The sequence below is a fragment of the Microcebus murinus genome, chromosome 1 (genome assembly GCF_040939455.1).
Source record: "Microcebus murinus isolate Inina chromosome 1, M.murinus_Inina_mat1.0, whole genome shotgun sequence".
Taxonomy (NCBI): domain Eukaryota; kingdom Metazoa; phylum Chordata; class Mammalia; order Primates; family Cheirogaleidae; genus Microcebus; species Microcebus murinus.
This window is the reverse complement of record NC_134104.1, coordinates 67497822-67514639: the sequence shown is the minus strand read 5'-3', so window position 1 is coordinate 67514639 and position 16818 is coordinate 67497822. Positions and strand designations below refer to the sequence as shown.

The following is a 16818-nucleotide window of genomic DNA, read 5'->3' as shown; positions in this document are numbered from 1 at the left end:
TTAAACCTAGATACATACCAAAATGTAAATTTTTTCGTAAGAGTTGGATTGTGAGGAAGATGCTTTTCTTTGGTAAGTTATGATTATGTTCTGGCTTTTCACATTGAACATCTATTACTTACATCAGAAAAATCAAGAATTTAAAACATACAAGAAAACCAATTTTTTATACATATAAATCTGAAAATAGGATTATTGCTAAAGCTGGTTTATTTTTTTTAATTTAGCTTTGTTCTTTCATTACTTACAGAAAATGAATACATTATTATTATTATTTTTTTGAGACAGAGTCTCACTTTGTTGCCCAGGCTAGAGTGAGTGCTGTGGCGTCAGCAGCAATCCTCCTGCCTCAGCCTCCCAAGTAGCTGGGACTACAGGCATGCACCCCACCATGTCCAGATAATTTTATATATATATATTAGTTGGCCAATTAATTTCTTTCTATTTATAGTAGAGACAGGGTCTCGCTCTTGCTCAGGCTGGTTTCGAACTCCTGACCTTGAGCCCACCTCGGCCTCCCAGAGTACTAGGATTACAGGCGTGAGCCACCGCGCCCGGCCATGAATACATTATTGAACATTGACTTTTATAGTCAAAGTTAAGTATATATTTAGATTAAGTTTATTTTGTAAATTTTTTCTTTTAAGATATTTGATACTCAAGGCTTTTGTTACACTATATATTGGCACCAATACAACTGGATAGTTTATCTTTCATTTCTTTTCTCAAATTTCTTAAGAGTGTAAAGGGCTTTAGAAATATGTTTAAAAATTAAAACAAGTTATTACATAATTTTGCATCTCTTTTCCCAAGACATTTCCTGGATATTTTATGACACATTTCTTTGCTTTTTTCCTAAGGTGTTGTTTGTTGTTTTAATTCTCTTGGCTCTTCCAAATTCTGCTTTCTACTTAACTTCTTGAGGTTCTGGGTTTTTCTTTTTTTATTAAATAGATATTCATGGGAAAGAGGACTTAAAAATCACAACTTTTTATAACACCAACTATTAATAAGCTAAAGTAGTTGAAATTATTCCTTCAAGTGTATTTATTTTAAAAATTGATACATACAATTTTATGTATTTATCATGTACTACATGTGTTTTGAAGTATATGTATGCTACATTGTAGAATTGTTAAGTCTATCTAATTAACAAATGCATTACCCCCACATAGTTAATAATTTTTGTGGTAAGAACACTTAACGTCCACTCTATAAGCATTTTTTAAGAATACATATCATCATTATAGTCATCATGCTGTACAATAGATTTCTTGAACTTATTCCTTCTAACTATATAATTTATTCTTTGACCAACATTTCCTCAACCCCTACTCCCTAAAGCAATTGAATTTAAAAACCATAATTACATGTGTTAGAAAAGCAAGAGTAAACAATGTGTACTTTCTCCTAAATGAAATGAGAATTCTGGAGTCTTTTTGTCATCTCTCTATAAGCATTGCTTACACCTAAAAAAAATCACAATTTACTGATTTTTCTGTTTCTAATTTGGAGCTTGTGATTGTTTGTGAACTTTGATAAAGAAGCTTTTAAAAAATAAAACTTTATTAAAGCAAGTAAGATTTGCTTAGAAAACTAGAAACAAGGGCAATATCGTGATACGGCTTTGATTTTTACCTATATACTCTTGTATTATCTGAATTTTTAGCAAGATCCATGAATTACTTTATAATAGGAAATATATTTCTATTAGATAAAATGTTTTTTATTAATTAATTTAGAATTAACTATAGATTCAAAGGAAGTTGGAATAAAATAGGGAATCTAGTTTCTAGGTTTTGAAACCTTTTCTATTTCAGTTTTTTCTCTACCCTAGTTAGTTGGCCTTTATAAGTAACAATTGTGTGTTTTATTTGAGATTATAGATTTATGATCATTTTATATAAAGTAGAAATCTTAGTAAATTCCAAATTAGGGATAGGAACTGAATAGAGAGAGGGAGGTATAGATTTTGATAAAAGCTTAGGAATAATAAAGATTAATGCAATACTGTATTTATAGCATGGATTCAATGTAAGATTAAATGTCACTACAGCTAACTTTGTCTCTGGTCTGGTTTTCTGTTGAACCTCATTGGTGCAGCAATGCAGGGTCTGTCGTGGGGGTAAATGGCCCTGTAGAGCAGTGGGTGTGTCAGACCAAGAAGGTGTCCGGGATGCAGACTTTGTTCTTTATGTTGGTGCTCTGGCCACTGAGAGGTGCAGCCATGAAAACATCATCTCTTATGCAGCCTATTGTCAGCAGGAAGCAAAAATGGACAGGTAAACTTTCCTTTGATACTAATTTCTCAAGATCTACGCTGGGAACTTGTAAAGCAAACCGCATTTTAAGTTTTAAGGAAATCTAGCATTTGCTGGATTTCCTCTAGTAGTAAGAAATAGCATGCTCCCTGGATTTGGGGTGGGGCCACTGGGGCAGTGATAGGATTGTTACTCATATGGTAATGGAAATTTTTAGTCAAAATGAAAGAAAAGTGGAACACTTCCTTTAACTTTTCCCTCTGCCATTCCTCTTCCATTCCACTCATGTTAATTTTACCCACAAATTCCAAAGAATAAGTCTACTGTCAGGAGAATTTTCTTTTGAGGTGAATACCTCTTTAAGGAAACAATTAGAACTTTAATTTTAGCACTTCTGTGCGAAAACTATAAGTCCTATGTTAAAAATGTTCATCTAATTGTCATATCATTTGTTATAAGTACTTAGCTAAATTATCACTTAAAAATTCAAAGTCCTCTTTATTTACAAAAGATTTCCCAAATTTTCCTGCTGAAGCAGCTCACCCTTGAAATGAAATGTTATATACTCAGAAGATTACTTGTCACATACCAGACAAATCAATTAAAGGTAGTAGAAATTGTCACATGCCTTGTAATACTACAGTTCCCAAATCCTGGGCTGCGAACCTATACCTATCTGTGGCCTGTTAAGAACTGGGCTGCACAGCAGGAGGTTTGCAGAGGATGAGCAAGCGAAATTTCATCTGTATTTATAGTCGCTCCCCATGGCTGGCATCACCACATAGGCTCCACCTCCTGTCAGATCAGCGGTGGCATTAGATTCTCATAGGAGGGTGAACCCTACTGTAAACTGTGCGTGGGAAGGATCTAGGTTGAGTCTCCTTATGAGAATCTAATGCCTGATGATCTGAGGTGGAGCTGAGGCAGCAATGCTAGCGATGGGGAGTGGCTACAAATAGAGATTATGATTAGCAGAGAGGTTTGATTGCACAATAAATGTAATGTGCTTGAATCATCCCCAAACCATCCCCCTTCCCCCTCAGTCTGTGGAAAAATTGTCTTTCATGAAACCTGTCCCTATGCCAAAAAGGTTGGGGACTGCTGTTGTAATACATTGTATGTAACATTCTTAAATCTAGGAGAGGTTAGTGTAACTAATTCATGTGTATGTAAGGCCATTGCTGAGGTGCTGAATATCCATATATCTTTCAAAAGCTAACGTCACTTTCACTGATAGTGGTATGTTCATTTAAGGAAAAAAATGCAACTATTAGTTGAACCAAGTCAGCAATGCAAAGGAAACACTGATATATGATTCAGAATTATACTGTCAATTCTGAAGTTGTGAACAAGGTCAAAATCAGCAGCATGTATCATGAAAGTGATCTATTACCATGATACTATGTAATTGTTGATTGGTGAAATAGACTGAAAAATCTTTAGATTGAGGCCTGGGCGCAGTGGCTCACGCCTATAATCCTAGCACTCTGGGAGGCTGAGGTGGGTGGATTGTTCGAGGTCAGGAGTTCAAAACCAGCCTGATTAGAGCTGGAACCCATACTATTAAGTATGGAAAAACAAGCACCACATATACTCACCAGCAAATTGGTATTAACTGAGCAGCACCTAAGTGGACACATAGGTACTACAGTAATAGGGTATCGGGCAGGTGGGAGGGGGGTGGGTATATACATATATAATGAGTGAGATGTGCACCATCTGGGGGCTGGACATGCTGGAGACTCAGACTTGTGGGGGGAGGGAAGGAATGGGCATTTATTGAAACCTTAAAATCTGTACCCCAATAATATGCCGAAATAAAAAAAAAAACAAAAATAACCCAGCCTGAGCAAGAGCAAGACCCTGTCTCTACTATAAATAGAAAGAAATTAATTGGCCAACTAATATATATAGAAAAAATTAGCCGGGTATGGTGGCACATGCCTGTAGTCCCAGCTACTCGGGAGGCTGAGACAGCAGGATTGCTTGAGTTCAGGAGTCTGAGGTTGCTGTGAGCTAGGCTGACACCACAGCACTCACTCTAGCCTGGGCAACAAAGTGAGACTCTGTCTCAAAAAAAAAAAAAATCTTTAGATTGAATATTGAGAAAGCTTAGTGTCAACTGTTGAGTGTGCTACTGCAGAAGAAATGTATTTTTGTGAATATTTATGTGCTAGTGTTCCCTTTATTCCTGACAAGCTGTCATTACATTTATGATATATAATTAATGATATCTCAATATCAAGGAAATGTGGTATTTGAAATGATAAGTGAATGATAAATTACTTGATAAAAGGAGATACTTTCTTAAACTGTCTTTGAGAAACATACCTTCATAATAGTAGTACTGCAAATCATGTTTCTTTATCTTAATTTGAACTAAACTATATGGATTGCATACATACACACATACTGTCTTAGGTTGGGTATGAGTGCCAAAAAGACTTTGCAAAATATCGTACATGGTTTGATTCTATATGTATTTTTAAATCTATATGTGTGCTTAGATGTGCTATGGAAAAAGCAAGAAATAATTAGGGTTATCAGTCATCCCAATTTGCCCAAATAGCTCTGGTTATAACACTAAAGTCCCACATCCCATGAAAGCCCTCAATCCTGGGCAAACCAGGATGGCTGGTCACTCTAAAAATTATGCATAGCAAATTGTTGATAGTAGTTTCCTCTGATAGTGGAATTTAGTAGGGGTAGAGTACAAAACAGGGAATTTTCACTTTTTTCTTTATACATTTCTATATTGTTTGAATTTATACCTTTTTACAATGAGCTTTTATTATTTTAATTATAAAAGACATGTTAAAATGAACTTTATATGTTAGGGACAGAGTGACTTCCCTGAGAATAAGGAAGAGGATGTGAAATCTCAGGTTAAGTTGGGTCTAGATCCATTAATCTTATTTCATCATTTTTTTGTTGTTGTTTTTTGAGATAGGGTCTTGCTCTCTTTCCCAGGCTAGAGTGCAGTGGTGTCATCATAGCTCACAGCAACCTTAGAGTCCTGGGCTCAAGCAATCTGTCTCTCTCAGCCTCCCTAGTAGCTGGGACTACAGGCTTGTGCCACCACGCCCAACTAATTTTTCAATTTTTTTTTTTTTTTTTTTTTTTTTTTGAGACAGAGTCTCGCTTTGTTGCCTAGGCTAGAATGAGTGCCGTGGCATCAGCCTAGCTCACAGCAACCTCAAACTCCTGGGCTCAAGCAATCCTTCTGCCTCAGCCTCCCAAGTGGCTGGGACTACAGGCATGCGCCACCATGCCCGGCTAATTTTTTCTATATATATTAGTTGGCCAATTAATTTCTTTCTATTTATAGTAGAGACGGGGTCTCGCTCTTGCTCAGGCTGGTTTCGAACTCCTGACCTCGAGCAATCCGCCCGCCTCGGCCTCCCAGAGAGCTAGTCAATTTTTTTTTTGCAAAGAGGGGGTCTCACCCTTGCTTAGGCTGGTCTCAGACTCCTGGCTTCAGCGGAGCCTCCCACCTTGGCCTCCCAAGTACTAGGATTATAGGCATGAGACACTATGCCTGGCTTTTATTTCAGTATCTTGATAATGTTGAAAGCACTTAAAGTATCTAATTGTCTTCTAGTGAGAGAATCCAAAACAGGAGTCACAGAGATGAAAATCCCATAACTGAGAGAGGTGTTTCAGTTTCATTGCACTGCTCTGTTTACTTATAGCACTTTAACATTCGGTCCATATTTGATATGAATGAGTAGCTTAAAGAATAAATATTCTTTGTACCAGTGAATATGAAGCTATTCCTATATGTCTACTCATATCTGGGGAAAGATTTTAATTTTTTTTTGAGAAGAGTGTTGATGTTGGAAGAAAGCAGTATATCTTCAGTTACTCTTTTTGAAAGAAACAAAACATTTCTTCAAAGCTGCTGTATTGCATTAATTCATACCTACTGTGTTTCTGGGAGACTAGGTGAACAAAATAGACATGTGTACCTGCCTTATGGAATTTACAGATTACAGGAGGTAGATATTAATTAGTTATGTGTTCTTGCAAGTAAATATGTGATTTCAAAATATGATAAATACTTTGTAGAAAATAAACAGGGTGCTGTAACATAAAAGAAAACAAAGGGAGGAAACATCATTTAGATAAATTAGGCAAGGAATGCCTCTTTGAAAGAGAAATTGTAGCTGTTACCTGAACATTGATAGGCGTTAGCCAAATAAAGAGGTAGGGGAAGAACTTATGTTAGGAAAAAGCCATGTGTACCTGTTGCTGTCAGGAGCCACTTCAATGGACACTGTTGGAGGATGAGTCCTTGGAGAGGCAAACAGGGCTCTTTTATTCTGAGCGCTGTAGGAAGTCCCTGAAGGGTTTTAAGCCTGGCATCCATTTTCTATTTTACAGGTCACTGTGGCAACGTTTTCATATGTGAATTATGTTCATACTTTTTCTAAGTCTATTGCTATCAAGTAGGAAGGAAGTGTACTGTATTTTTTAAATTTAAATAAGGCAAATGTTCTTTGTAACTAGGCAATCATAATTTAGTGAGGTTTGTGATATTTCTGTGGTAAAAAGTGAAGGTAGTGGTGGGAGAAAGGATCTTGGGGTTCTTTAGCATTGTCTGTTTGCCATAGCTTTTGAAAGACAGCTGGTGCATATTGGAATTACTGAATTATTCTAGACTCTGAGTCCTAGTCTTCTCTTGGACTCTTGAGTTCTAGGCACAGACAGAGATGTAGAATTCTATAGATTCTAGAAGATGATGGAAGGTAAAAATCTTGCTGTGCATGTAGATAGTGTTAGGGCAGGAGAGAGGGAATAGCAAGATGGAGATAAGAAGGATCAGCAGCTTTCCGCAAGCTAAGCGATTTGCTTATTGCCTGCCCTGTTGTGTAGCTGGTTTCCCTCGATACCTGCTTGTCACTGTGCCTGTCAATATAGTGGAATGCTGAAGTCAAATATGGCTTTTGCAAGTAAAATAGTGTTAGAATTTAAATTTTTCAGTTTATTCCTTTTTTGAGTATTATATTGCCATATTTTAAAAATTCACACTGAAGTATAATCATCTGACTCCATCCTGTTGTGCAACCAGGTGTTGATTTGCTATGCCACAGAGAAGCAGAGGGTTCATGTCTTGAAGTAAAAGTAAGCTGTTATGATGCAAAATTACATTTGCTATTTAGTAATGATTTTTCTGTCCTTGAGCAGTTTTTGATAGAGAAGTATACATTAGTAAATATTGTAATAAATATTTAACAAATAAATATTGGAATATAATTAAAAATTCAATGTCTATTTTAACAGGCCAATAGCAGGATATGCTAACCTGTGTCCAAATATGATCTCAACCCAGCCTCAGGAGTTTATTGGGATGCTGTCCACAGTGAAACATGAGATTATTCATGCCTTGGTAAATTCTACTGTAACCTACTGTTATTTCTTCATGCCTTGATTTTTCTGCTTTTTATGTTCTCATTTGGATGCACATATTAGTTTTAAGATTGTGTGGATTCTTAGATTCATGTTCAGTAAAACTTGATTAATTAGGACTCTGCCAATAAAGAGTTTTGATGATTAGGATAGTGACTAGGTTGATTTTTGCTGTGTAATATGATTAAACAAGTAAATCCATTAGATAAATTGGATTTTTGAGAGAATAATTAAGCTTCTTAAGAAGAAACTTAGTAATTTAGAAAAATTCACTTTCCTCTAGAATGATAACTCATATGCTACTAATGATTATAGCTCTTTTCTATCTCTTACAGAGAGTTCATTTCTAAAAAATCTTCTTGATCTATTTAGGCTTTCTAAAATTTATATACATTAACTGATTCAGAACTTCTAATTCCTTTTTCCCAATTTGTCCAAAATAGTGAACTTTTACTGTATATCTAGGGAATTAAAAGAAGTTGCCTAAGACCATAGGAAATATTCTTCTGATGACATTCGTGTGTTTAGAAAATAAATGACAGCAAAATGCAGTGGTTAAAAGAGAGAATGGATCACACAGACCTAGGTACAAATCTTCTTAGCTCTATCCCTAAAAATTTTGGGGATCTTGGGCGCAAATTACTTAGCCTTTGTAAGCCTCATTTTTTTTTCTTAAAGGTTAAATGAGACAGTCCCTATAAATAGCTTAGTACCATGTTGTACATAGTAAAGTGTAATAAAATTAATGGCCATTACAAGCTCTAAGCCAGGGCGCACACTAAGAAAAATTAATGTCTGTTATTTATTAGTCTCATTTAGTGAGCTATCATGTATGACCTTGAAATGCAAACATCAGTCTTTAAGTCAGCAAATACATTGAACAACAAGGTAAAACTCAAGTGTAACTATATAGTACTTATGTCCTTCAAGTAAGGAGATTCTAAAATGAAAGATCTGTTTTCCTTTTATTAAAAAGAATCTAGGCCGGGCGCTGTGGCTCACGCCTATAATCCTAGCTCTTGGGAGGCCGAGGCGGGCGGATTGCTCAAGGTCAGGAGTTCAAAACCAGCCTGAGCAAGAGCGAGACCCCGTCTCTACTATAAATAGAAAGAAATTAATTGGCCAACTGATATATATATAAAAAATTAGCCGGGCATGGTGGCGCATGCCTGTAGTCCCAGCTACTCGGGAGGCTGAGGCAGAAGGATCACTCAAGCCCAGGAGTTTGAGGTTGCTGTGAGCTAGGCTGACGCCACGGCACTCACTCTAGCCTGGACAACAAAGTGAGACTCTGTCTCAAAAAAAAAAAAAAAAAAAGAATCTAAGTTAAACCTGCTAATTATAGTGAAAGACAAATACCATCCTAAGTAACATTTTAAGTTCTAAGCACTATAGATACTTGATGTTGAGAGAACCAGAGAAAAGCAACAGGGTTTAAGTCTAGTTTAAGTGAGCATAAATGCAGAGGTTCCAGACATAAGATGTATTAGGTTATAAACAGGCAATTCACAAAGAAAAAAATCCAGCTGGCCTAGAAATGTATAAGAAGGTGTTCAGTCTTACTTTAGTGGTCAGGGAATCTTAAAGCAAGACACCAATACCTGTCAGATTAGCAAAGATTAATAATTAGTATTGTCAAGGACATAAGAAAATGGGAACTTAAATAATGTAGTGGAAGGGTAAATGTTCAAAACCACTTGGGTGAGCAATTTGGCATTATGAAACTGTAACATGAAACTGTGCATATCCTATAATTCAGAGATTCTGTGCCATTCATGCTCAAAGAGATTTATACAAAGATATTTGCTGTAACTTTATAATAAAAATTTTTTACAACCTTATTGACAATTTTCAGTGGAACAGAAATGTTTTATTCATAAAATGGAATATTATATAGCATTTAAAATGAATGAGCTAGAAATAATTTATCAATATAGATAAATTCCCAAAACATGATGTTAAGTAAGAAATCAAGATGCAAAAATATGTGTACTGCATGGTACCATTTTTTTTTGGTGGGGTAAAATATAAATATATCTAAACATAAAACTTACCATTTTAATCATTTTTAAGTGTACAGTTCAGTGGCATAAGTATATTCATATTATTGTGCAACCATTACCACTATTCATGTCCAGAACTCTTTCATCATCCTATACTGTTACTTGCTACCCCATTTCCCCAGCCCCTGGTAACCACTGTTCTACTTTCTGTCTCTGTGAAGTTGACTATTCTGGGTACCTCATATAAGTGGTGTCACACGGTATTTGTCCTTTAGCCTGGCTTATTTTATTTAACATAATGTCTTTATGTAGTGTGTACCAGAATTTCATTCCTTTTTAAGACTGAATAATACTCCCTTTTATATGTATACAAAACATGATACATGTTAAAGTGTAATACATTTTTAAACTGTCAAAATTATATCTTGTTTATGGTTATAAATGTTGTAAAACTATAAAGATATGTATGGGAGTTATGTACATTGGCTTCAAGGTAGTGATCACCTCTGGGAAGAGAAGGAGAAAGGGATGAGTTAATGAGGTTTCAGCAATATTACTTTTCAGTGTTTTCTTTCTTTAGAGAAAGTCTTCTAAGGAAAGTATGGCAAAACTAACATCATAAATCCTCTTAAAGAGTACATATGAGTTTCTATTAGATTATTTTTTACTTTATTATATATTTGGAATTATTTCTAAAATGTAAAAACCTAAGAAAATTTAAAGATAAGCTTAAGCTTTAAAAACCATGTTGGGATGGTAAGAATTAAATAGTTCACAAACACAGATAATCCCTGTAAAGTTATATATGCTCATAGCTGTCAACCACAGTCATCCATGGTACTTTGTTTCTTTGTGGGGTTTTTTGTTTGTTTTTTTTTTTTTTTTTTGAGGCAGAGTCTCACTCTGTAATCCAGGCTAGAGTGGCATGGCGTGACATCAGCCTAGCTCACAGCAACCTCAAACTCCTGGGCTCAAGCAATCCTCCTGCCTCAGCTCCCTGAGTACCTGGGACTACAGGCATGTGCCACTATGCCCGGCCAATTTTTTCTATGTATTTTTAGTTGGCCAATTAATTTCTTTCTATTTTTAGTAGATACAGGGTCTCACTCTTGTTCAGGCTGGTTTTGAACTCCTGACCTTGAGCGATCCAGCCACCTTGGCTTCCCAGAGTGTTAGGATTACAGGTGTGAGCCACTGGATCTGACCAGTGGTACTTTGAATATTAGATGAGCCTTCTGAAATGTGAGTGCTTAGAAAATTTTGTCAAGTTGACAAGGTGGAAAAAATGTGTATTTAGAATAGTACAAAGGATGAGGCAGATTATACTATTTTAAGCTTTGTATAACTTTAGTGAATTGTATATTAAACAACCATTTAATTTTTCTTTGCATTTTAAGAGATTAAAAAAGAAGAAGAAAACATGTAGGGATAAAAGGATAACCTGGATTCCATTAATCATTTTGACAAGTCTTGAATAACACAGAGGCAACAGTTATGTAAGCAGAGTTGCCAAAGAAATTTATTAAATGATCATTTATGAATTGTTAGCTATTTGGATATAAGCTATAGCATATTCTCAATGTATAAAACATAAAGAAGTAGTTACAGAGTGCTTTGTTTTAGTTATTAGAAAGAAAGCAAGAAAAATCTCACTAATAAAATAGATATCAAATGATAATTTTTTTTGCCCCTTTTCTCCTTATTTGAAGAGGGGAGAGAGAAAGAATGGCAATTTGAATACCTTTATGTGAAGTATTCTTTATCTCAGTAAAGTTTGAGACTTCTTAAAAATAGTGTTTTTAAAATGTGATTATAAACTTACAAATTCACATTGTAAAAATATGTTTGGAGTATGGGTGATTTTACCCATTACCCTACCACCATTATAGAAAAAAACCAGCTAACATTTTGATATATTTGTTTGCAGTCTTTTTTCTTACATGTATATACATACACATATATTTCCATTCTTTTTCTCTGTGTGTGTATACATATTGATATATATGAAATGTGGACTTTGGAATTAGATTTTTAATTTTTATGAGTGCTGTCAGGAGCACACTTAATTCCGTGGCTCCCTACCCTACATGGTATTGTTAATGGTTTTAAAATATTAATAATAGCATTCCCTGGATGCAGTTGTAGAAGTTAGTAAATTCAAGTGAAGAAGCAATTGTGATAAACACAGCCAAAGAGTGTCTTTGTTACCATTACTGTTGGTGCCTTAGGTTTCCTTACGAAGTATAAGAACTTTTTTGTAGAAGATTTTTCCTCCCTTAAAATTCTGAGGTTTATGAATTAAGGATACTAAAAGGCCTATGAAAGTATCTGGCTATGGCAGAGCCCTGGGCTGCTACTTCTTCTGATACTATTGAAATCCTTGTAGAAAGGAAGTAGTGATGACTTGTACTACCTTCTCAAAATCAGAGGAAAGGAAATTGTTAGATAAGTAATGGTTTCTTTATGTGTGTATTTGAACTCATACAAGTGTATATCTTCAGAGTAAACTTTAATTACGCTCACCTATTTTATATGGTGTCAAAATCATTATAGAAAAAATCTATCGATTTTGTTTTAAGCAAGTGTTAGTCTTGGCTATGCAATTCAGCATAGTGCTTCCATCTTTTCAACTTTCATCCAGTATTCAGAAGTGATACCTGATACAGTCTCAAAAAAGGAAGAAGGCTTAAATAACTTTATTTATTTAATTATTTAGAGACAGAGTCTCACTCTGTTGCCCTGGCTAGAGTGCCGTATCATCAGCCGAGCTCACAGCAACCTCAAACTCCTGGGCTCAAGGGATCCTCCTTCCTCAGCCTCCTAAGTAGCTAGGACTACAGGCATGTGCCACCATGCCTGGCTAATTTGTTCTCTATATATTTTTTTAGTTGTCCATCTAATTTCTTTCTATTTTTTTAGTAGAGACAGGGTCTCGCTCTTGCTCAGGCTGGTCTTGAACTCCTGAGCCCTAACAGTCCACCCACCTCAGCCTCCCAGAGTGCTAGGATTACAGGCGTGAGCCACCGTGCCCAGCCTAAAATAACTATTATTATTATTTTTTTTTTTTGAGACAGAGTCTCGTTTTGTTGCCCAGGCTAGAGTGAGTGCCGTGGCGTCAGCCTAGCTCACAGCAACCTCAAACTCCTGGGCTCAAGCAATCCTGCTGCCTCAGCCTCCCAAGTAGCTGGGACTACAGGCATGCGCCACCACGCCCGGCTAATTTTTTGTATATATATTAGTTGGCCAATTTGTTTCTATTTATAGTAGAGACGGGGTCTCGCTCTTGCTCAGGCTGGTTTCGAACTCCTGACCTCGAACAATCCGCCCGCCTCGGCCTCCCAGAGTGCTAGGATTACAGGCGTGAGCCACCGTGCCCGGCCTAAAATAACTTTAAAAAGCAGACAGACATTCCAAACCATTTTGTAACATGCACACACACACACAAGCAGACAGAGGAATTAAAAACACAACATGTGGGGCTCTTTATGGTTTTTAAACTTTAATAGTGTCTGGAAGTATCATTATAGCACAATAATTGAGTTTATAGTGCTTACACTGAAAACATAACTTTAAAACATATAATGAGGCCAGGCGCGGTGTCTCATGCCTGTAATCCTAGCTCTCTGGGAGGCCGAGGCAGGCGGATTGCTCGAGGTCGGGAGTTCAAAACCAGCCTGAGCAAGAGCGAGACCCCGTCTCTACTATAAATAGAAAGAAACTAATTGGCCAACTAATATATATAGAAAAAATTAGCCGGGCATGGTGGCTCATGCCTGTAGTCCCAGCTACATGGGAGGCTGAGACAGAAGGATCGCTTGAGCCCAGGAGTTTGAGGTTGCTGTGAGCTAGGCTGACGCCACGGCACTCACTCTAGCCTGGGCAACAAAGCGAGACTCTGTCTCAAAAAAAAAAAAACAAAAAAAAACATATAATGAAATTTAGAAAATTTTTCATTAAAAATGATTACCTCTGGCCGGGCACGGTGGCTCACGCCTGTAATCCTAGCTCTCTGGGAGGCCGAGGCAGGCGGATTGCTCGAGGTCGGGAGTTCAAAACCAGCCTGAGCAAGAGCGAGACCCCGTCTCTACTATAAATAGAAAGAAACTAATTGGCCAACTAATATATATAGAAAAAATTAGCCGGGCATGGTGGCTCATGCCTGTAGTCCCAGCTACATGGGAGGCTGAGACAGAAGGATCGCTTGAGCCCAGGAGTTTGAGGTTGCTGTGAGCTAGGCTGACGCCACGGCACTCACTCTAGCCTAGGCAACAAAGCGAGACTCTGTCTCAAAAAAAAAAAAATAAATAAAAAATAAAAAAAAATGATTACCTCAATTAGAATTTAAAATTCATAAATATGGAACACATAATTGTCTAATTCCAGTGTATGAGCAGTTCCTGTAGAAGTATTGGCATGGTGCTTTTATGTACTAGTATCAGTGTTCTCCTATGATAGTAGGCATGTTATATCTGTAATCAGACTTGATATTTTTCACTTTAACACATTTTGACTTTTTCATATAGGGTTTCTCTGCTGGGCTGTTTGCATTCTACCGTGATAAAGATGGAAGTCCTCTAACATCAAGATTTGCAGATGGTCTCCCACCTTTTAATTATAGGTAGTTATTATTTTTGTTCTTCTCATTTAGTAGGGTGCTAAGACTAGAATCTGAGAAACACAGCATGTTAGGTGCCATAAATAATAGCGTCTTTATGGCTAATCTAAGGAAATTGTAGATCTTAAAACAAGACAGAAGAGGTCATTTAGCTTCATCTCTTCATTTTATCAATGAAGCAATTGAGATGCAGACTACGAGTTAGGCAAGCCCATCTTGCCAGGGAGGGCTTCTCTCTACCACACTGTAACTTGTATTTGCAGTATTAGGCTGTGGGAATATGTAGGTTGGTTATTCATTATTGCCTATACATAGCAATATTTACATGTTAGCTGATATTTTTTTCTTTCTTTCTTTTTTTTTTTTTTTTTTCAAAATCAAGCAATGCTCAGACATGCATAGCCCCAGGAGGAACCCAGGGTCACAAGTGTCTTCAAAGTGTTGATGATCAATGTGTCCTGTAATTAGCTGATATTTTATTTAGCACAGCGGATAGCAGTGATCTAGGTTCAGAGCCTAAAATAAGCAATACTAAGAAATACTAAAAAAATTTACCAAGGGTTTTGTAGAGAATATCAGTCATAGAACTATAATTATTTGCATGCATTTATATGAAAATAAATCTCTAAATTAAGAGTATAGTTTCATTAGAATAAGAATATGCAAGGCACAGTTTTGTTATTGGCCAAAAAATATAAGCCACTCAAAGGTCTGTCAATAGAATGGATAAATAAATTGTGAGATATATACTTGAAAACTACATAGCACTAAAAATAACACGTTATTTATTGCTATATTTAGTAGCATGGATGAATTTCACATGCCATGTTGATCAAAAGAAGTCAGATAGTCCATTTGTATGGAGTTCAAAAACTAGCAACAATAAAAGGTGAGTGGTTTTACTTTAGATGGCAGGCTGTTAAATGCCATATAGGTTGAATATAGATTGGTGAGGGGCACAAGGAAACCTGCCAGATGTGCTGACATTGTACCATATCTTTATCAGTGCAGTGCTATATGGGTGCAGGATTAAAAAAAATTAATCCTTATACTTATGATGTGTTTATATTACATATATTTTACTTCAGTTACAAAATCTTTATTAAAATAGTATATATTAAATAAACATAATGTATTTTTAGAGTATATGTAAAGATGTTCTCTTTCCTAGGTTGTGTTTGTTTGTTTATTTGGTAAAAATCTGATCTTTCCTAAGAATTGAGGTCTTTTGGAAAACATATAAATAGTGAGATAGGTATCATCTATATAATAATAAAAGTAAGGAGAAAACAGAGACCCCTACACACAAACTATTGTTAAGCTTACAATTTACAATGCTTTCTTGCATTGAGGATATTCCTCAAAAGTATGAAATCTTTCAGGATAAATGAAAATAATGGAGTAATAAATTCAGTTATTAGAGATGCAAAGAATTGGATTTGCCTCTAACCTCTCTATTTGAAGAACTGTTAATCTCAAAGTATGAATGGTAAAGAGAGTATTGCAGTGATTAAGAAGGTAAAAACTTTAATTTCTGGCTGACTTGATTTACTATTATGTTTAAACATTGCTTTGCCATGGGAAAAAATAAAAGGAATTAAAAATAATATCTCTAAGGCAAAGGGAAATGAACAGATAATATGATAAATATAACAAAATGTTAATTGTAGAATCTAGGTTATAAGTATTGAGTATAAGAGTGTTCACTATACAATTCTTTCAATGTTTTGTGTGTTTGAAATTTTTATAAAATAATGTTGGGAAAACCCTCTTTATATTCTGTTCTATCAATGAGCATGAGAGGCCGGGCGCGGTGGCTCACGCTTGTAATCCTAGCACTCTGGGAGGCCGAGGTGGGCGGATTGCTCAAGGTCAGGAGTTCAAAACCAGCCTGAGCGAGACCCCGTCTCTTACTGTAAAACTAGAAAGAAATTAATTGGCCAACTAACATATATATATATAAAATTAGCCGGGCATGGTGGCGCATGCCTGTAGTCCCAGCTACTCAGGAGGCTGAGGCAGGAGGATTGCTTGAGCCCAGGATTTTGAGGTTGCTGTGAGCTAGGCTGACGCCATGGCACTCAGTCTAGCCTGGGCAACAAAGCCAGACTCTGTCTCAAAAAAAAAAAAAAAAAAAAAAAAATGAGCATGAGAGATTTTTTTAAGGACAGTTGGAGAGAGAATCTAGGAAAAAAGCCAGAAAAAAGTTATTTAGGTTGTAGGGAAAAATGAAGATATCCACCATAATTTTCTATAATAAATATATTGCTTTTATAATAGTGATTTTATTTATGCAGGATAGATTTCCCCAAATAGGATTTTGATTTAAAATCTATGTATACTATACATTTTAATAAAAACTGCTGTTACATTTTTTATGAAGGTGTGACAGAGCACATTCCCACCAGAAATGTATGAATGCTTTTGTTACCACCTTACCAGTGCTGGATATTGTCAGTCTTTTTTTAGGCCAATTGGATGGATAAAAGATGGTATCTCATTGTTGTGTTTCCAGGATAGCTAGTGACGT

General features: G+C 36.1%; 1 protein-coding gene across 1 annotated transcript in view; it reads left to right on the top strand.

Annotated features, from left to right (window-relative positions):
• The window catches only part of LMLN (leishmanolysin like peptidase), an 89359-nt gene that overhangs the window by 14724 nt on the left and 57817 nt on the right, over positions 1-16818 (top strand). Inside the window, exons 6-8 of the mRNA XM_012780410.3 lie at positions 2104-2282; positions 7545-7650; positions 14197-14291. Of these exons, the coding sequence (XP_012635864.2) occupies positions 2104-2282; positions 7545-7650; positions 14197-14291 (380 nt within the window). The remainder of the gene's footprint in view (positions 1-2103; positions 2283-7544; positions 7651-14196; positions 14292-16818) is intronic.